The following is a 21,615-nucleotide window of genomic DNA, read 5'->3' on the forward strand; positions in this document are numbered from 1 at the left end:
TGAAGGCAGTCCTGGGGAGGCTACCTGGAGGAAGTAGAACTCTGGACTGGACCAAAGGGCCTTCCTCCTGGGCCATATGAATCCCAGAATTCTGGGTATGAGCCTGAAACTGGTCCCACCTTGAGTAGCTTCTCTTGGGCTACAGAGATCCACGTCAAGTCCCTTCCTCGCTTTTTTTTTTTTTTGAGACGGAGTCTGCCTCTGTTGCCCAGGCTGGAGTGCAGTGGCCGGATCTCAGCTCACTGCAAGCCCCGCCTCCCGGGTTCACGCCATTCTCCTGCCTCAGCCTCCCGAGTAGCTGGGAGTACAGGCGCCCGCCACCTCGCCCAGCTAATTTTTTTTGTATTTTAGTAGAGACGGGGTTTCACCGTGTTAGTCAGGATGGTCTCAATCTCCTGACCTCGTGATCCGCCCGTCTCGGCCTCCCAAAGTGCTGGGATTACAGGCTTGAGCCACCGCGCCCGGCCCCTTCCTCGCTTTAAGGACTCAAAGCTGCCCAGGACGCCATTAACAAGAACAAGAGCCTTCTTCCTCCACTCCTTCTCCATGGACTCCTTCCGAGTCATATTTGCTTCTAATTCCAGCCTGTATAATTTCCCTGACAAAGAGGTGTCACATGGGAATATGAAGACCTTCTGGAGTAAACCAAGAGGGGTGCAGTCAGTGTGTGTACACACCTAAAGGGTATGAGAGATGAGGTCTGTGTGTGTGCTCATGTGATTTGGGGCCTTTTCTTCCTCCTGTCTCACCTAGAAAGTTGGGGTCCAATAGCATGCTTGACACCCACCTGGGTACATAACTTCACCTCAATGTCCAGCAACCAAAAGGCTTACAAAGGGCCTTGGTGAGGAGATGACACCTGATGTGGTAGAAAATGTTACTGCAGAGCTACTACACCACACACCTCACAAACATCCCACTTTATGCTCAAAAGTTCAAACACACACACACACACACACACACACGGAATACCTGTTGCTACCTTCAGTCACAATGAACACAGAGGTAATAGATTCTATGACTCCTCAGCAAACAATGCCCCCACCACCTCCATCCCACTTCAGTTCCCTGGGGGCCATCTGAAGCCATGTATTCATGAGGGCAGACAAGATGCACAAGTGTCAGCCCAGCAAAGAAACTGATTCTGTCTTCCATAACCGGGACAGGATCAGGAGACAAAGGTAAAATAAGCAGTGGGGACAAAGGAGGAAAGAGGAGGCTGGTGACATGGGCAGCTCCCAGAGCAGCCCTCTCTCATCCCACCACTGGGCTCCTAGTTGGATCACCAGGGTCCTGCAGGCCAGATAAAGGGGCAGCATAGTATAATAGTTAAGAGCAAGGACCTGAGTTTGAATCCTGGCTCTGTGTGTCCTTCAGTAAATTACTTAACCTTTCTGTACCTTTACTTCCTCAGCTATAAAATAGGAAGAATAATAATGCCTACTTTATATAGTTGATAAATAAGTTACTATATTTCATTACATAATAAACATGGTATTTGGCTTAATTTTTTTTTTTTCCAAGACACTCTTTTAACTCCTCCCTTCCAGGGCAGTAACACACAGCCCCAGCAATTGGAAGGGCTGTCATGAGCAGTGAGACCTGGCAAAGGCGGGAAGGCCCCAACTGTCCAGGCAGGCCCTTGACTTCCCCACACCTTGCTCCAGAGAGGCAGAAGGCAGGGCTCCCAACCCTCTTCTATCCCTGGCAGCCTCAGAGACCTGAAGAATCGCTGACCCAGCTGCCTTGTAGACATTTAAGCCTCCAAAAGGCAAGACCTGGTCCCACAGATTCCAAGCTCTGCCAGCAAAGTAGCCCTTCTCATACTCACATGACTTTTAAGTCCCAGTCTCCACAGGTGACAAAAATTGACTTGACGTTTGGATCTAAGAGGCCTTCCTTCGCCATCCACTCATCGACCCTCTGAAAAGTACACAAGAACAAATGAGATTTTCCTTTTTTTTTCCCTGAGCCTGTGAAGAGCCACAACAGCGAAACACAGATAAGCTGCTTGTAATCAGAGCAGGAGAAAATTGTAATCTTATCCAACTATGGCCCCCGCTGTGGGCTCTCAGGCTTGGCTGAGAACCACGGAGGTATTTGGAAGACAACCCCTTAGGAAGATTCCGCAGCCCGAGTGTGTAGCCGGAGGGAGACCCTACACTCGCCTATTGCCTAGCAGCCTGCTCCAGATCCCAGCAGGTCAGTTCAAATACCTTGCTCTGACTTGGCTGTTCCTCTCATTGGTCCCCTGGCCCAGCATAGACAGGTTGTTGTCCTGGGGCATGAGAACACAGTAGAAGGAGGCCCCAAACAGGGGCTCCAACCCACAGCTTCACTCATTCATTTATTTGTTTTACTCTTCTACCAAATGTTTATCAACCAAACTTACAAATTTGGTTATTCACCAAATGAAGGTGACGAAAATTTTCACCTTAAGAGTCCCCTTTACTGGACTGGAGCCCCATCCTGACACCTGGGATAGTGCTGCCTGCTCCAGCTGCTAAAAGTTCAAAACTGGCCCCCAACTTCGTATTTCTCTTCTTCATGGTTGAGGATTCAAATTCAGCAGAATATTTTGAAGGCTGAGCTCAATTTCTACACAGGGAGAAAAACTGCTCCTAAACACTCTAAATCCTTCTTTCCCTTCAACCCTTTGATCCATTTATTTGTGCTCACACTGGAAATTCAAATACTAAAATCAGTATACAACAAGAGAAATATCATAAACAATTCAAGACTGGGTGTGGTGGCTCAGGCCTGTAATCCCAGCACTTTGGGAAGCTGAGGCAGGCAGATCACTTGAGGCCAGGAATTTGAGATCTGCCTGGCTAACATGGCAAAACCCCATCTGTACTAAAAATAAAAAAATTAGTTGGGTGTGGTGGTGCACTCCTATAATCCCAGCTACTTGGGAGGCTGAGGCAGAAGAATTGCTTGAGCCTGGGAGGTGGAGGTTGCAGTGAGCTGAGATCACACCACTGCACTCCAGCCTAGGTGACAGAGCGAGACTCTGTAAAAAATAAATAAATAATAAATAAAAAGAATTCATGAAGCATTGCCTATTTTTCAGAAGACCCCAGGCATGGAGAGGGAGTCACACCACTGCTTCTACCCATGCAAGAGATTATTTTTTAAGGCTATCTCACATAGTCGTTAAAAATGCAGGATTGGAAGTCAGACACATCTGGATTCCAACCCTTGGCTATTCTATATCCTGGCTGTGTCACTGATGGAGAGTCATTTAAAAGTCATGTAATCTCTCTGAACCTCAGTTTCCTTCATCTATAAAACCTTACACAGAGTTGTTCTGAGAATTAAATGTGATAATGTTTTAAGTACCTACCACAAAACAGGCAGTAGGCTGAGAAGGGGAGAAAGGCAGATCATCATAATACAACAGATCCAGCACTGGAGACGTGACCACAGTGCTACAGGACCAAGAAGAGGAAGTGGCTAGCCCTACCTTTCACAGGGAAAGGAGTCAGAAAAGGCTTCTCAAAGAAGATAACTGAAGTAGGAACCTGACATGGTGGAACACAGTAGAGGATACTACAGGTAGAGGCAAAGGTACATATGCAATAATTTTGTATTTGAAGCAATTATCTGTTAAATGTCTGCCTTCCCTGCGAATATAAGCACCACGAAGGCAGGAACTCTGCCTTACTCACTACCTTAATCTCTCACCCAGCACAGGATCTACTCAAGAGATATTTGCTGGTTGACTGAAAACATGAGTAGGTAGAAGTTTAGGGTGACTGAAGTCCACAGTATATAGAAAGAAAGGACAGAGGCTGGAGGACTAAGTTAGGCCTGACTGTAAAGGGCCTCGTGTGCTCAGCAGGAAATTGAGAGTCCATGGATATCTTTAAGTATCTTAAGTAGGATTACTTCTAGCAGGTATAGGCTGGCTCCCTGGATACCTCTGTGATGCCAGAGGCCCGGCCCACGCTAAAGTCATCCTTGACTAAGGCCAAGGATCCTACCTAGTTCTGCGGCTATAGCAGCCCTATCAACCAGAATGTCAGAGTTGCTCCCCGGTGCCAGACTATGCAGACCATGTGGTCTCTATAAACGCTCTTTACAGTCTGTACACCACAGAATCCTCCTCAGCCAAAGAATCTTCCCAAAAGATAAATTCTGGATCCTCTACTGCTGAATGATCTGTCTCCTCAGTTACTCTGGCCCAACTCCTTGCATGTACAGGCATGTGCGTGTGCACACACACACGCGCACACACACACGCGTGCACGAACACACGCGCGCACACACACACGTGCATGAATCCTTTCACCAGGGTCACCTAAGAAAAGAGGTAAGGTGAAACTAGGGCTCCCTAAATCAGCATAACCTCCCCCAAGCTCACTGTTTTATATCCCCAAGTTAAGTGCCCCACATATTAGAGGGGCTCCCCGACGCCCCAACTCCTGCACAGTGAAAGAGAGAGCAAGACACAACAGGAGGCCACACTCAGCAAAACTGGGCCCTTATCACAGGAAGCACTCAACACTCACTGGGGTCCCTGGAAGCTTAGGACCCAGGCCATTCGCTTGCACAGCAGCTATTTAGTGAGCACCTTTTACCACGAGTCAGGTAAACATCTAGCTGGCTGTCTGCTAAGGGCCTTGGTTCGGACAAGAAATGAACTCTTTATCTCCATAAACATCTCAGGACTAACAAGATGAAGCAGAGTCCAGTCTGGTCTCCTAGTCCAGCCAGAAACTCTCTTCAAGCTGATACCAGGAATTTTCCCCCCTTACCCACAAAGCATGTAGTAGCAGAAAGTAGCTTCCTGGGTGAGACTCACAATTCTTTGAGCACCCTGCTCCAGGGCTGGCCTAGAGTTAGCAGGGGTTGCCTCCTCAAGATCACATCTCCTCCTTGACAGGGGCCACTGAGAAAAAAAACCCATAACCTCAACAGTCCTGGTTTGGTGCTGGCCCAGAGCAAGTATCTTCCTCCAGGATCCCAGCTACAGATGTTCCAGGAAAAAGGTACCTGTCTTCTGGCATCCCTCAGGAGCCAGGCCCTGGCAGGGGATGGTGGCCGGGACAGAGGAAAGAATGAGTTCCCTCTGTCTCCTTGAGTCTGTTTTAATGGAGAGCAGTCCATGCTAAGGAGCTCCCTTGGTCATAGGAATGAATCTCTTCAAAAAAAGATGGTCAATGTGGGAAGCATCTCAGAGCTCATCTTATCTTCTCCCAATCTACTACAGGTGCCCAAACTCTGACCCCCAACCAGACTGGTCACAGCCTGGGTTCCCACACTCCCAGGGACAGGAAATACCCTCTGCCACTGAGGTGAGCCTAAACTTGCCTCTCTGACCCTGGTTCCATCCTTGGGGGGGGCCCACGAAATTCAATCTGCATCTCTCTCCTGCATGGGACAGGATCTCCTGGCTAAAAAAAAGATATCTTGCCCTGCTCCCTGCCACTACGCTACTTCCTCTAGGCTGCACACCTCCAGTGTAGATGTGCCGTGCTATTCTTGCAGATATTCTGCTTTCTCCTACGCTTTGATTAAGGTCTGAGCTTTGGCTTTATTGGTCTTAAAAAATAAATAAAGCACCTAATGAGATCCACAGGCTTTTTCTCTTCTCCCCTCACCCCGCCCATAGAGAAAGACATGGAAGGGGGACCTTCTCCCCCTGTGAAAACCTCCAGGCCAGAGGAGGGTGGGAGACAAGCTAAGACCAAGCACTGCCCTTCCTTATTCCCTCGGGCTACAGTGCAAGAAACAGCATCTTAACCTTTTCTAGCTCCCCGAGGAGAACATCCTGGAAGTGTGGTCTCTGCCAAGGGTTTTAAAGTCTTTAATTTGATTTCCCTCACATAGGCAATTGTTGTAATTATTCTGATTAGGAATCATTACCCAGTGCAGCCTCTGCACCCGACAGGCACAAAGCATCCAGCGGCAAGCTGCAGTGGGGCAGGCGGGCCCAGCCACAGCTCCTGGAGGAGCTCTCAGCAAACAAAAGCCATCGATGGGGAGTTCTGGGTGAGTTAATGAAGTGCTCACATGCCACAAGAAGCCAACACTAAAGCTAAACAAAAACACCTCCAGTCCCCGGGGCTAGTCCCACAGTACCAAGCTCAGCTCCCCTACTCCCCAGCACACCCAGCACAGGCTACCCCGGAGCCAGCCAGCATAGGGCCATAGGCCAGGAAGGGGTGGGGGCCCCTCTGCCCAACTCCTGGCAGCACTGGGACATCTTGTCAGAAACCCTGACGGGAACAGCTGGAGATGACAGATCAATGGTTCAATACTCTCAACAGCATGTCACTGATGTGACAGCAAATGTTATTCTAATCAAGCCATAATCATAGTCAAATTACACAGCTACATTCTCAGGAGGGGAGGGAGAGAAAGGCAGCAGGAAGGGGTCAGAGGTCAGGAATTAAAGGTCACTCAACCTACCTCCAGCACTTGCTGCAGGCTTGGCTGACCATCCACCATGGCTTGAATAATCCCGGTGAGCTGAAAGGAAAGAGAAATAACTGATGGGTAGAAAACCAGGGTGAAGGGACTCAAGGCTGAACAGAACCCTTTCCTTTCTGTTTTTCTCCTTCTGCTGTAAAGGGCTCTGATCTGGCACTGCTTTAGGTTCAAAGCCCAACTAGAAGACTTGAGAATAAAGACCTAGGACGCAGGACACAATGTAAGCTTCTCCCATAAAATCCTGCCCTGAGATGGGTGTACACATACACACACTGACCACAAGGCATGTTCTCACACCTGTTTCAGCTTTCAGCTTGCAAACAAATTGATGTTACATGTCTTTTGTATTCAATAGGCTCAATAACTTCCCACAATTACAGTTTCAAGTAAATTCAGCTCCTAGCTTCACAGAAGTTCCCGGAAAACTTGGGGAGTTCTCATACAGGACAGGCACACTTGGCTTCAAGTCCACCCCTTCTCTGAGCCTTGGTATCCAGCACTGCCCCCTGCCACACTCTCCCTAACACCTTCCCTAACATCTATGAAGTCCCACAGGCTCCTATCCTTCACCCTGCATACGTGGGTCATCGATATGAACTAGCCAAGCAAGAGACAGAGTCACCTTTAACTGATGGGGAAACTAAGACAAAAAGGCCTAATGTTCAGACTATGACCTAGAGAATTTCTGACTCAGGCCTATGCTCCACCTAGGTCATGCCTGGGTTCAAACAAGCTTGTTGTTTTCCTTTGTTTTGGTTTGGTTTAAAGTAAAAATATCCCTCAGGCACAGACTGGGGACAGACTACTTAACAAGGATCTGAGGGCATAAGGCCCCCATGTCCTGGACACCAACTGGAAATCACCACCCCCGGCATGTCCCTGGCTACTTTCAGAAAGAGCAGTATCTCAGACTTGCTTGGAAACTTCTTTTTTTTAAAGTGTGTTTGGGGGGGGGAGATTAAACTCCAATTAAACTATAATTATACTTAATGAATACCAAATACCCAATGCACAGAAATCTCTGGCTCTAAGTGGGAAGGTTATTGTCTCATGGTGACTTACATGGAATGGTAATATACACCTTTTAGGGAGAAATTTTCATTTTAAAAACGCTGAGCTCCTCTAGGTGGGTTTCTGTAGTTCATCAAGTCATTATTAGGTGGTATTTTAAGGAAGTGTAAGGACACAGCCACTCTATTTTATATTCCAGAAACTGTTTTTATATTAATCTGTATTTTAATTGGGTAACAGCTGCTGCCTACAGACTTCCCATGGTCTAAAAGGAAAATAAATTAGAAAGATTAACTACACTGTTGCTTCGCAAAGCTTTAACCCACAGCATGCCCACCCGGCTGGCACCTCCACACCCTTTCCTTGCTTGGAAGACCAAAGAACTGCCCAGCAGAGGGAGGGCCTGAGTCAAAGAGAAGAAAAGATGGTCCACTAAGGGCTGGGGGGCTGGGGGTGGGGGAGTGCCCTCAGTCAGCAGCTTCAATAATCTTGGAGTACAAAGGACTCCTCCTTTTATTTAGTCAATAACTATTCATAGAAAGTCTGCTGTGGGCTGGGCCATATTATAGGAACTAGGGATCCGGCAGTGAAGAAAAATGTAAAAACTCTGCCCTCATGGAATACGCATTCTCGGCAGCCCCTCCTACGCCCAGCCCCAACTAGTACCCAGAGCCTGCACACCTTCCAGAGCCACAAACTGAGTAAGCAGATACCCTGTTTTGCCTCAGTCATGAAGGGGCCAAAGAGAGTCAGGAGGAGGCTTATTACCAACCCCAGATTAGTGACAGACACCCACAGGCCCACTGCTGCCTGTTCTGGTCCAGCTTCTCTCCTGTTAAGCCTAGGGCTTAGACACACCTTCAAGCCTGGAGCTGAGGCTCAAGATCAGGACCATCCTGGAAAAGGCGGACCACAGCCACTCTCACTTCTTAGGAAGCTCCAGGGTCCAAATGTTAGTCTTGTGTCTGGTCTGAGTTTCAGGGGGCAAGATAAGGTCCACTTCTTCTCTTGGCTCCCACCAACAGTCTCTCAAATGAGCTGAATGCCAAGGGCTTCAAGAAAGTCTCACTCACACAGGAAAGCAATGCACCCTTGCCAAGAGCCCTCCCTCCCTGGAGATAAGGTTTAGGTCAGCACCTGTGTACCCCATAAGCCCCTGCCCTGGGCCCCAGGAAAATCACTGATGTGGGGCAAGAAAATCACTACATCAAAATGGAAAACCAGAGTGCTGCTCCGGGGTTCTGCTGCAGGATGCCTCACTGCAGACTAAGCCCAACTCTCCCACTAGGAGCTGGGGAAATGGAGCTCCAGCATCCTGAGGCTTTCACAAACTCCACTCCAGTGCTCAGTGATCCTAGAATCATCAGCCTGGGAAGAGCCTAGTGAGGTAAGCTCCTTCTCTCGCTATGCTTCCCAGACAACAGCCATTTTCATTTGTGGCCCAGTAAAGCACGGCTCACAGCTGAGTTCCTCAAGGATTTGCATTTAGCCCCCAGAGACACAGGGGCTTGAGCAGTTGGCTCAGCTAGACAAAGCCTTCTCAGGGAAGGCCTCAGGCCCCTGTATTAATCCCTCCAAGGATGGACCACCCCGTATCAGCTCTGCCAAGGCACTGGACAAAGAAGGGATGAAATTAAAGTTAGTTCTGGGCTGGGCGTGGTGGCTCGGCGGGCAATCCCAGCCCTTTGGGAGGCTAAGGCAGGAGGACTGCTTGAGCCCATGAATTTGAAACCAGCCTAGGCAACATAGAGAGACCCCATCTTTTTTTTTTTTTTTAGTAAAAATTAGTTCGTCTACCTGATAAGAACACCTGTAAGGCTTATACAGGATGCTATGAGGGAACGAGACAATTCTGTTAAATTAATACTGGGAAGTTCTATCTTAGGCCTAACTTAAATCCTTCATGTCACAGTTTAAGCCCAGTCCCACTTGGGTTAATACATGTTTGTAAAAAGCTTTCACTCCTCACAACGAAAGGTACTAGAGCAAAGCCAAGTATTATTAAGCTGAGAACCAGGATTCACAGGCTAAACAGAGCTCAGAGACCTTAGCCACTTAAAGCAGGAGAGGTGAGAGGAAGAATTAATGTGTGTTCTGTGGCTCCTTTCACTGAGGGATTACAGATTAACTCCCACTTCTCCAGACTCAGAAACCACAAGGCAAGGGGCTTTTGACCCTGACTGATAACATGGCTGGTTACTGAGATCCCCTACCCTCACAAGGGCTTTGTCCAGGAATGAGCTGGCTTCATCATAAATACTAGCAACTACAGGAAGCAGCCCAGGAAACTCAGTGCCAATAGCACGTCAGCATCCAGCACTTTCTCCTTTCACAGTTTATCTCCAACACAATCGTATTCTGACACCAAGACAGTTTGTTGATTACATAAGCACTTGTCTCTGGTGTGCAATCTGATAATCAGACCCACTCTTTCTCCTCAGACAAAGAGACCAATAAATCTCACCCTTTATAAGTACAGGTGCAAGACAAAGCCCTTTACTGCATTTAGCAAAATGAGTATTTCTCTAGTTTTCTTCATGATAACAACAACAAAAAGAAGACATGGTTAGGGGCTGTGCAGCAGCCCAGCTGCTAGAGACAGAGACTTGATGAGCTGGAGCAGATTCCAGAGGTCACAGGGAAAGGGCTTGGGAAGGAATGAAACACATCCCATCCTATCTCTGTCAGAACCATGTCTCCAGGCCAACTCTCAACTGAAACTAAAAAAGGACCTCAAGAAGGGTACTAACACTTTCCTAATATGAAGCAATAAAAGTAAGAGTCTCTCTGTGTGTGCTAGAGACTTGTTCAAAGTGGAATCCTTTTTCCTACTGTCCAGTACTGAGCCTGCTTCTCTCCCCACACAAGCATGTGCCCATGTATGTGCACGTCATATGCATGTGCGTGTGCGTGTGCGCGCGCGCGCGCGCACACACACACACACACACACACACACACACACACACACACACATATATATGCTGGGGTTAAGAACTTCTTGTGCACAAGAGAGAAAATCCTGCCAGAGGAACTACTTAAGTATAATCTGGAGGTTTGGGGTTGTTCCTCACACTTACTAATGAGAGATTTCCTCTGGTTGGAATGACCTCCATCCCTACCCGCAAAAGGCACCAACTGCCAGATTGGATGAGGTCTCAGAATGACAGTCCCCATCCTGTGTCTATGCCTCTTGGAGATACAATTCCATCTGGTATGGAGACAGGGCAAAATTTATATGATCTGCGGTTTTCCAAATAAGACTTCACTTACTCAAAATAACAAGTTAGCAGTATAGTTGTTTTTGGGAGAGACAGAAAATAACTTCTTGACAATATTCATTCATTTAAGGGACACCTATCAAGTGTCTACTTGGTAGCAGACCCTAATGATGGGATGGAGATGGATCAGGTCTAGTTTCTTCCCTCAAAGAACTTATAGTCTAGTGAAGAGAGAGATAAATAATTATAGTATAAATTATCTGATCAGTTCTATGTTGGAATAAGCACAACTCAATCTGAGGATCAGGGAAGGTGACCCTAAGCAGAGTCCTGGAGGTCAAGCAGGAGTTGGCAGGGAGAGTGGGAACTCTGTGCAGGCAGAAGGACCATCATGTGAAAAGACAGACTATAAGAGGGCAACCTCTGGGTGAGGGGAGCTAGGTGGGAGACGAAGCAGAGAGAGATGAGGCTGGTCAAAAAGGGATGGACAAGATCATGGCGAGTTTTGAGCTCTGGAAACCTGAGACAAAATGGCAGACCCAGTGCCTACAGAACAACCACATTTTCACTTTTAGAACAGGCTTCATAATAAGGATCCCAACCACCACTCCTACTCCCCTCCAAATTATGTACGTGCGTCCTTGGGTGAAGCTTTCTAGAAAGAAGAAACTGTTCATCATAGCCTCACAATCCCTCCTCCCATCCCCACAAAAAGTAGCAGCAGCAGCCTCACTCTAAAAGAAGTCCCTCTTCTTCCTATACTCTCAAGCATCCACTCCTGCCCAGGGTCCAGCTCCAGCAGAATTCTGTTCCATTCCTAAACAGGTAGCAAACTTACCAAAATTTGGGCCTGCTTATCTATGTAAGGACAAGAGGACATTAGTTCAGGCCAGTGGAGGGATCAGGGAACTGGCTGGCTTAAAGAAGTCTTTCCTTCCCTTCCCATAAGCAAGGGGATTTTCATCATCATTAAAATGGTGATTTTTCAAATGGGGCAGAAAAGTCAGATTAGCGCCCCCTGGTGGTATAGGTAAATCCCAGGGGAAAGGGGAAAACCCAGTAGAGGAAGGAGCGAACCAGAAGGCAACATCATTAGTTGGAGTAACAAAAGGCTTAAGAGGCTAGGCACCTTGGCAGATAGATGCCTACAGCAAAAGCCCCACCTGGGTCAGTTGGCAAACACTGGCATCGAATTCAGAGCAATTTCGAGGCCTCATATCTGGGCTAAGTCAGCCTCAGGGCCTACCAGGGTCAGACACGCTCATTCCCAGCCTTCTCACCAAGGAGATTTTTTGGGATAACTCAAGAACCCCTTTCCACCTATTTCATTCACATGTAGCAGACAGGTGTCTAAATGAAGGCACAAAGTCTCTAATGTACCTCAGCCCCAGACTCTTAAAAGATTCTCATCATCCCTGCTACCACACATTCTTAACCCGATTGCACCACAGCCTGTTGGCCACCACTGAGTGCATTACATGACATGTCACAGGGAAAAGTAGCCACAGAAGGCTTCACACAGTTCTGGGAGTTAGAACTTGCAGGGGCTCCTCCCCTCTGCCAATGGCTCTTTTGAGCCTCCAGCAAGCATCAAAATCTCAATTAGGCCCAGTTTCACAACCTGTAAAATGGGATCAATACCTCCCTGCTGACAAGGAGGCCAAGTACAGTACCCGCCTAGGATAAGGAGATTTCAGCCTTGGCCAGTCAGGCCTCATGCTTCACTCAGACCACTCTTCTCTTCCCTCGGTGACAGAATGTACCTCCAACAAACAACTTACGCTTCATGCAGGGCCACTTTACAGGAGGACAGAGTAACAATGCCAGAAAGCTAAGAAGGCCTGAACATAACCCTGCCTTGCAAGTGGCTGAAATCTTTACCTCTTGCCCAGGGACTCTAAGGGAAATTGAACTGGAAAGAACTTGAACCCCAGAAGTGCCATTCTGCTCCTGGTCTCCAAGTGCCAGTCACCAGGAAGGGATGCTGGGGAAGCAGGGGTAGACTAAGCCACTGCTCTCCCTGGGTCCCCAGTAACAACAGTGACCTGAGTGGAGCGTCAGACTTTATAAAACCTAACTGCTAGGTCCAGTGCGCACTTGCCTTAAGCACTGATAATCCCTATGCTTTCTCTAAGTGGCCTATATAGAGCACCAAGGATTCCAAAATTCCCCTCCCAGCAGCCCTTGCTGCCCACTTCTAGGGCTCTTACCTCTGTACAGAATGGGGTAAGCTGTGGATGGACTACAGGCTGGACATACATGTGAAAGGTAGACTCAATCTCCATGGTCCGGCCATTTAGCTTCAAGATGGGGAACTCGATGATTTCCTGGAGTGCCAAAGATACAGAAAAGGAAAAATAAGTTATTGTAATCGACCGTTTCCAACAGTAGCTCCAAGTCAACAAAAAATGAGTGTTTTGGGTTCATTAGCTCCTGCCAGGCCAAACCCAAGATTGAGTGAAACGGCACCAGCAGTTACAATCCTAACCCTCCCACTGCTAATATCCTCATAGGTTCCAGGGACCGGACACAGCCCTCAACCCCACTGTTTCTGGAACCGGGAAGGAAGACAGTGGTGCCATCTGCCCCAGTTTCTCCAACTGGTTCTCTAGCAGAGGCTTGCTAACTCGAGCCCCTAAGAATACCCCCTTCTTTCTCTTGCCCAGGTCCCTGTCCTGGAATGGGTCTGATCTCCTGCCATATAGACAACCAGCCATCAGACCAATGCGTAGATTTCCTTGTATGAAGTTTGAACCAAGCTGGTAAGTTTCTTCATTATTTCTTAATTTTTTAAAAAGATTAAAAAGCCAAAGGGGATCCCAAAGAGAAGGAGAAAAGTGAGTAACAGTAACAGGAGCTAGCACCTCCCACCTTTCTTTCAGGCAGTACACACTCCCCCTACACCGCCAGCCCAATTGCTTAGCCAGCCCTTCCCAGTCCACTGAAACATAATGGAAGAGAAGGAGGAGGAGTGACAATTTGTTTGGAGTCTCTAAGATTAATTTGTCTCCGCTATTTAATAGAGATGCACAGCACCAAGGTCCTGGTGTGCAAACAGGCTTGCAGAACGCTGGCTGTGCAGCACGCCTCATACATCGCTCCTGGGAAGGGAGGAACACACCAGAGGGGGGAGAGGGCAGGAGAGAGCACATGCGTACCAGAGAGAAGAGGGAAAGCAAGGAGAGAGAATAAAAAAAATTATTGCTTTTTAATATTCAAAAACAGTTTGCAAAATTTAATCAAAGCAGAGGAAAAGCTAACATTTTTACCACTTTGACATTTTTATTAGCGCTTTCATAAATTTTTAAAACATGAATGGAATTAGTTTACAACACACACACACAAAAACTGCCCTGAAAACATCTGGAAGAGACAAATAGGAAATAATAAAAAAAATAAATAAAAGCAAAATTCTCTGAGAAAAATTAGCATGTGGAAAGGGCCTCCACTGCAGAGAGAAAGAAAGGGGGCTCTGCCCATTCAGTGGCCCCAATAGCTCCGGCAGCACCCCTTCCCCGGGTCCTTCATTCTGGAGAAGACCTTTCCAGTATCATTAAAATCGAAGTAAACTGGTTCTCTCCAGAGACAGCCTGGAGAAGCAACACAAAACAGATGACACCTGACTGCACTTAGGAAATGAATGGCTGGGAAAACACAAGGAGAAATGGTCAATCTCCTTGATGTCCCAGGAAAGTTAGGCATCCTCCCCGCAAAACATACCCACTAATATTGGGCTTGTTTTTAAAGCATCTATTTCAATCCAACACATAACAGCAGGACCGAAAACCAAATCAAGTCCGTCAGATTTCATGCTAGAGAGATTCAAAGATTCTGGTTGCCTTGTCTCTGTGGGCTGATCTCCAAAGATGAGGAAGCTGACAGGATCTTACTCCCAGAGATAGAAAGGGCAAAATGGCTGCAAGGCTGAGGCAGAGGGGAGAGAAGGGAGGCCCAGGCTGCTGCTTAGACCAGGTGATACCTCTCCTCTCAAGGTGAAGAGAGGGGAACACTCATTTCCCAATTCCCTGGACCTTCTGTTCCCCATGAAGCATTACATACAGAGTAAACGGGGGTTTGGAACTGAATAACAAAATTGAACACACATCAAAAAAACACACATTGGTCCCCCTGCAAAAAATCAGGTATCCAGGATTTCCAAGAGCCAACTCTGAGGTGTGGCCCATGAGTCAGGCTCATCTGACTCCTGAGTTTTCTGATGTGTCCTTCCTCTCCCCCTAAGTAGAAGAAACACTTCCTCAACAGAAAGAGTTCTATAGCCTGGTGAGTTTGGCTGCCCTGGTGTCTAAGGAAACAAATACAGCCAGCTCCTCACTAACAATGTTAGCTGGGCCCACAATGAAATTTAACCTGTGACACAACTGTACTTTTCATTTAAACTTTCATTTGGAGAGCAGCAGTGTTTGGAGACCTACAGTTTGTCCTGCTAATAAAGACAAGTGTTGGGACCTTTAAGGATGCCATTCATCTTTGGCTTCTTATTAAATTCAATTTTCTTAAGCCCATGATACATTATGAAATTAGGAGTTGACATTCCTCTGGAAATAAAAATATCTATCAAACATAAATAGAAAAAAACCCTCTATTACCAAGAATTTATGGCTTAAAGTTGATCTCTTTCCACTTTTTTACAAGCACATGGTTTGTTTTAGATATCCGAAATGCTATTATAGATCTAGGATTTCATTAGTATTTATTATAAAATACTATGTGCTTCAGCTTCCACTCTGACCAGCACCAAGTCAGCATCCCCAGCACACTCTCTAGAAACCTGGCCTTTGGGTTTCCCCATTGCAGCAAATAACAGCAAATACTGCAGCTCAATATTCAGACTTTCCTGATGTTCGCTTCCTCACCCAGAGGGAAATGGGGCCAACTAAGTGCTGAGACTCAGAGCCATGCTCCCAGAGAGGAAGAACAAGCCAGACTCGCATCCATGCACAAAAAAAAAAGGAAGGGGGTAGGTCCCTGAAATTCTCAGGGGGCCTAGACCCAAGGCCCAGGACACGTCAAATTTGGCCTATTATAAATATATCTCTGATAATGCTAGCTTATCAGCCAAGCCTTCTTCCCAAGACCAAGAAGAGGCAGTTTCAAGGGCCAGTCTCAAAACATGACTTTTCAGGGGCCCTTTCTCCACAACATGAGGAGCTGTTGTAACAATGAGCCTGCACACTGGCATATTCACTTGAGCCACTGAGGATGCAAAAGAGAAGCTTCTGAGAAAAGACCCTCTGAGAAGTTACAGAAGCAAGGACCTCACTGAGGCACTTCTTACCTTCCCATGTTGCCCAGTCAGTACTTCCATACTTCCCAGAACCTTAAAATACTGGCCCAAACAGCCCAGTAGTGGGAGAGGTGCCCCAATCTGCATCAAGTTGGCACAACTCTGCAGCCAGGGCACCTGGAGCATGACAAACATTTTGACGATTTTTAGCTGATAATGATCAGAGATGGAACCCCATCGCTACAGGTTAGTGGCATTAATCCCAACACAAAGATTTGTGACAATGTGCCCAAGTGCCAGCCACTATGTCCAGTTGCTCAGATAATGAAACTGTTATTCCTGACCCTCACCTTTTCTCTCAGCCAATTTCATCACTCCCCTAGGAAGGTTTATTTCAGAAACAGTTTTGTGTAAAAGTAGCACCAGGAAGGAAGGAAGGACCAGTCATATTTACCAGCCCTCTTTCCCTATCCTAATAAGAGCTTCACAGTTCTTTGCCTTTGTATGCCATTTGCATTTAATTAAACTACCTGAGTGCCTACTTTGTGTAGGCTATCAGACAGGGGCTGGAGCAGGACTAGAGATAAGATGTAGTCTCCACTTTGGAGAAGTGCATGGACTATGAGTAGAAAAGACAGGCAAACAAATAAAGAACAGTACACCGTGATAAATACCTTAGTGGAGGGACGTACACTGTGTTATGTTTTTCCATTTACAAAAGCGTAGTTTCACATACATTTTCTTATTTTACCTTCCTTAATACTAGGAGATAGGTTACATCATCACCACCATCACCATCTTCAGGTCATAAATCAATACTATTAAGCATCCACTATTCACCAGGCAGGGGCTGGCTGTAGACACAGAGATGAATACAATGAAAGGTGGCTTCTTTCTCTGAGATGCTCAAGTCTGGGCAATGGGTGGAGAGGAGCTGGCCTCCAGTGCTCTCCAAGACACGTGGAAAATGCAATCATTTTATTCCATTTATTGTATACTACATGGCAGATACTGTGCTAAGAGGAATGATCTCATTTAATCCTCCTAACTCATGAGGTGGGAATCATAGTCATCCCTATTTCACAAATAAACTAAGGCCCAAAGATGTTAATTCACTTGCTCACACTTACGCTGCTTGTGAGGGACAGAGCTGGAACTCCTAAAGGGGAAAATGAGAATGAGACTTAAAAACTGAGTAGGATTAGCAGCTTTCAAAATCTGAAGGGTCAAGAAAGATCTGGTTCTCTTAGTCTAAAAGGTTATCCTGTAGAGAACTCAAGTCTACTATCTCCTAGAAACAGAGTCTGCTCTCAAATTTTAAGAGCAATGAATGTGGACTATCCAGGCAGAAAAGTTCTAGAGGTTTGCTACTGAAAAGATTCCACCATGGCTGCAGTAACACAGATGGCAAGGCAGGAACCATGTGCCTTCAGTGTGATCTCTAGCACCTAATTCCTATGCTGGCACACCAGCTTCACTCTCTCAACTTTTGTTGGGTAAACATATGAAAGAGCTGCTAAGTGGAGGATACAAGCCAAGGGCCTGGCTGTACCAGAAGACACAAAACTCTCCGCAGATCAGAGAGGGGAAATGATCTGCCTAAGATGTCAAAGATGGTCAGTGATACAGCCAGGATTCAAACCCAGACATTTAACAGTTCAAAGCACTTTCTATCAGATCTACTCTCATCTCTAAGTGGTTTCCTCCCTCAACTACTACAAACCACCAAATCCCAGTCTTACCTAGGGTAATCAACCATCTTGTTGATCAGGACCAAGGGTTTCCTGCAACATGGACTCTTCTTTTTTTTGAGATGGAGTCTCGCTCTGTCGCCCAGGCTGGAGTGCAGTTGCGCGACCTTGGCTCACTGCAAGCTCCGCCTCCTGGGTTCACGCCATTCTCCTGCCTCATCCTCCCGAGCAGCTGGGACTACAGGCGCTCGCCACCACACCCGGCTAATTTTTTGTATATTTAGTAGAGACGGGGTTTCACCATGTTAGCCAGGATAGTCTCGATTTCCTGACCTCGTGATCCACCCGCCTCGGCCTCCCAAAGTGCTGGGATTACAAGCGTGAGCCACCGCGCCTGGCCAACATGGACTTTCAATGCTAACACTGAAACACCGTTCACAAACTACCTATAGCACTGGGCTGTCTGCCAATGGTGCATGAAAACTGGCCATAACTTAACAGCTAAGAACAAAAGCCTCAGAATTGGGATTTTTCAAATATCCAAGGTTCCAAACCTATTGTACCTACTGTCTCCTCCCTCAATATTGTTGAGGGGAGAGAAGACAGAAATAAAAAAAAAGCACCAAACAAGCATTCATCTACCTTGTAAAATGGGTTGGAGCAGGTATTTCAAACCTAGTTTTTTTTTTTTTTTTTTTTTGAGTCGGAGTCTCACTCTGTCACCCAGGCTGGAGTGCAATGGCACAATCTCCGGCTCAATGCAACCTACACTTCCCAGGTTCAAGCAATTCTCCTGCCTCAGCCTCCCGAGTAGCTGGGATTACAGGCACCCGCCACCACGCCCGGCTATTTTTGTATTTTTAGTAGAGACAGAGTTTCACCATATTGGCCAGGCTGGTCTCAAACTCCTGACCTCATGATCCACCTGCCTTGGCCTCCGAAAGTCCTGGGGTTACAGGCTTCGGCCACCGCGCCCGGCCCCTAACTGCTCTCTAATTGCTCAGCTAGGAACCCCCAATGATTTCCTTCATAAACGGAGGACACAATGGCAACAGCATTTCAAATGAAATTTCACACCCACAATCAGTAGATTACAAGAAATAAATGTGTAAGTTGCTTTTGGGGTATTCAAACTCCCTTCAACTACAGTGTCTGCAGCAATACAAATACAGTTGAAGACAGAACAACAAGAAGAGGATTTAAGTAGTAGGGACTTAGGTTAGACTGTTGGAATTCATAAAAATGGGACAGAGGGTTTATAAATTCTGGTTTTTGTTTGTTTGTTTTTGAGACAGGGTTTCGCTCTGTTACTCAGGCTAGACTACAGTGGCACAATCTCAGCTCACTGCAACCTCCGCCTCCCAGGTTCAAGTGATTCTCATGCCTCAGCCTCCCAAGTAGCTGGGATTACCACACCCAGATAATTTTTGTGTTTTTACTAAAGACAGGGCTTCGCCATGTTGGCCAGGCAGGTCTCGAACTCCTGGCCTCAAGAGATCTGTCCACCTTGGCCTCCCAAAGTGCTGGGATTACAGGCCAGAGCCACTGCGCCCAGCCCAGAGGGTTTAATAGAGTAGCATTCTAGCCCTTTTTCCCTAGGCGTAGATTCTCCTCTGCCTGAGCTGATGTTTCTATGTCCTATCTGAAATAAGAGAATGATCAGATAATTTTTCATGGCTTCCCCCTCTTAACCTAGGAAGAAGGAACTGGTTTTCCTTCATAACAACTAATCTATTCCTTCAACCCTTGGAAGAAAATTCCAAAAAGTGTGTGTCCCTGCACTGAAAGGTTTGATAAAATCTAAAAGCAACACATAACACAAGGTAGAAAATGCAGTCCCTGACAAATATGTCGGTTCTACCCAAATATTTAGTTTTGGATAAAAGTCTCATGCAAAGATGGGCCCTTTCTCCAAGGATCAAGGAGCCTCCCGGCCACAGGGAAGAGGGGAAGTTGGATGGGAAAAGTGAGGGCTACACTGGGCAATGGGGTACGGTTTGCAATAACAGTTTCTCCCTTGGAAAAAAAAAAAAAGACATTTTATGCACAAGGAGCTTATTTCTTAAACAAACACTCATGGTTTTGATTTACACCACAGTCTGCTCCTAAATAATTTATGGCGGGTTAAATTTATTGCCAAGCCCTGGCTGGCTGCAAATTCGAATTGCCAAATAATTAGATTTTAGGGCAAAGCTTATAAATTACCCGTCGATTTGTCCGGACTTGTTTGTCAGTTGCTTTGTGCTTCGGGTCATCTTTGGCATTTGGCTGTTTGGGTTTTAATTGCTGATTTACACTTTGACAGATGAGAGCTGATGCTCGAAGTTTCAGGACAAGGAAGGGTAAAAAATCGGAGCTTTAAAAGCCTGATTTTTCACCTACATGTCCCCCCTCCCCATCTCCATAGACCCCAAAGCAATTAAAATATAGAAAAGAGGCTGAAAATAGACACTGCTATTCTTTATTCGAGGAAGGTATGGGCGCAGAGTGAATTATAATTTACCTTTATGGAAATCTGAATTTTTCAAACAACACAATACCAATAAATGAAGCAGACAAAGTCTTAGAAACCACATCCTCACCCGAGGTGTGCACACCTGCGTCTACCTCTGTATGCACATGACTCAGAAACAGCCACAGTTCAAACATTTTTACATACTCAATTGTAAATAACTTCAGATATTAGTGGCCTCTGGGAAGCCGACCCTTCAGGGCACCAACAACCAAATGATTTCTTTGTAGCTACCTGTATACACACATTTGTCATGAAATTAATTTAAACAAATCTCAGGTTATGTGCTAGAGAGGTCCCCTGGAGGCATCACTAAGGAAGGGGCTAGAAGTGCAAGGGTGCCAAGCCCAAAAAATCTCTCTGGATAGTACCCTGGCTCTATCACTATGTTGGTAAGAGGGCCTGATCTCTCTGTTTCCCAGAGAAGCAGGGCCTGCCTCCCAGTCACCTGCTGTATCCCAACAGCTTACAATGAGGTTGTGGATCAGAATAATACTAGTACTAATTCTACGAATAAGAGCTAATACCTATAAGCCATTACATATCGAACACTGTTTTGAGCATTTAATATGTTTAACTCAGTTTATCCTCCCATCAGTCCTGTAAGAATGGTGCTATTATTAACCCCACTTTGCCAATAAGGCAACTGAGGCATAAAAGAGTACAAGGAACTTGCCCAAGGTCATACTACCAGTAGGTAGTCACGACTCAAATCCAGACAGTCCAGTTTTGGAGTCCATGCTTTTAAACACTATGCTTTACTGATTCTCATCAGAACAGCGTCTACCTCAGCTCCCCTCACTTTGAAGGTCCCAAGTCCACATTCTGGGACTTGGGCACATGTAGCCAAAGCCTGTTCCATCAGTCACCCAACGAAATGAAGGAAAGGCATGAGTCTTGCTCAAGATCACAAGACGAATTAGAGACTTAGTTAGACAAAGACCATTTTTCAAACCAATCCAAATATTGCCTTAAGATACACTAGCTGGGGGTGAAGAAATGGCGGTGAGTAACAAGTGATCAAGACAGGACCAGGCCCACTCAGGCAGACTGAGAGTTCTGGTCAGACCACTTGACCAGGAGCCCAGGGAAGCTGGCTGGGCTACAGGAGGCCTTACTCAGTAATCCCCATCCATAGCCCCAGGGACTGCTGATCTCTTCACAGAATACTGCATGCCCGTGGGGTGGTTCATAGATTCCCTGTTCTCTGCCCACAAGTGACAGCCAGCAGCCAGGAAGGTAAACAGTTGTGCTGGCATGACAATAGATTTTTTAAAATTCACTGACTAGTAAGCAAGCAATACACAGACTGATACCCCCCCACAATGCACTGAACACATTTCTCATACATTGTCCCATATGATCCCACATCTCTGTGAGCAGTTTTACAGATGAGAAAGCTAAGAGGGTCAACTGTTGTCAAACCACAGTCCCATCACTTGAGAACCTGTTAGAAATGCAAATTTCTGGCCTCCACCCTAGCCTTTCAGAATCAGAAGC

General features: G+C 46.5%; 1 protein-coding gene and 1 long non-coding RNA gene across 32 annotated transcripts in view; one reads left to right on the plus strand and one right to left on the minus strand.

Moving 5' to 3' along the window:
* Positions 1 to 21,615, minus strand: part of ERI3 (ERI1 exoribonuclease family member 3) — a 135,902-nt gene that overhangs the window by 86,686 nt on the left and 27,601 nt on the right. For all 19 annotated transcript variants that reach the window (XM_017960907.1, XM_021940768.1, XM_021940759.2 and 16 more), the window contains 3 exons: positions 12,878 to 12,994; positions 6,418 to 6,477; positions 1,832 to 1,923 (listed from right to left, as the gene is read on the minus strand). In XM_017960907.1, the coding sequence (XP_017816396.1) occupies positions 1,832 to 1,923; positions 6,418 to 6,477; positions 12,878 to 12,994 (269 nt within the window). The remainder of the gene's footprint in view (positions 1 to 1,831; positions 1,924 to 6,417; positions 6,478 to 12,877; positions 12,995 to 21,615) is intronic.
* The window catches only part of LOC110743712, a 39,511-nt gene continuing 18,995 nt past the window's right edge, over positions 1,100 to 21,615 (plus strand). For 4 of the 13 annotated variants that reach the window (XR_004184831.1, XR_004184841.1, XR_004184843.1 and 1 more), the window contains exons 1-7: positions 1,104 to 1,181; positions 2,076 to 2,202; positions 3,340 to 3,570; positions 4,889 to 4,994; positions 5,216 to 5,300; positions 5,897 to 5,997; positions 13,334 to 13,429. This is a non-coding gene — a long non-coding RNA (uncharacterized LOC110743712). Of the gene's footprint in view, positions 1,182 to 2,075; positions 2,203 to 3,339; positions 3,571 to 4,888; positions 4,995 to 5,215; positions 5,301 to 5,861; positions 5,998 to 6,579; positions 6,659 to 8,737; positions 8,837 to 13,333; positions 13,430 to 21,615 lie in introns of those variants that run through there. The other 9 variants (XR_004184834.1, XR_004184837.1, XR_004184833.1 and 6 more) reach the window with 9 other exon arrangements.

The sequence above is a fragment of the Papio anubis genome, chromosome 1, assembly GCF_008728515.1.
Source record: "Papio anubis isolate 15944 chromosome 1, Panubis1.0, whole genome shotgun sequence".
In the NCBI taxonomy this organism is placed as follows: domain Eukaryota; kingdom Metazoa; phylum Chordata; class Mammalia; order Primates; family Cercopithecidae; genus Papio; species Papio anubis.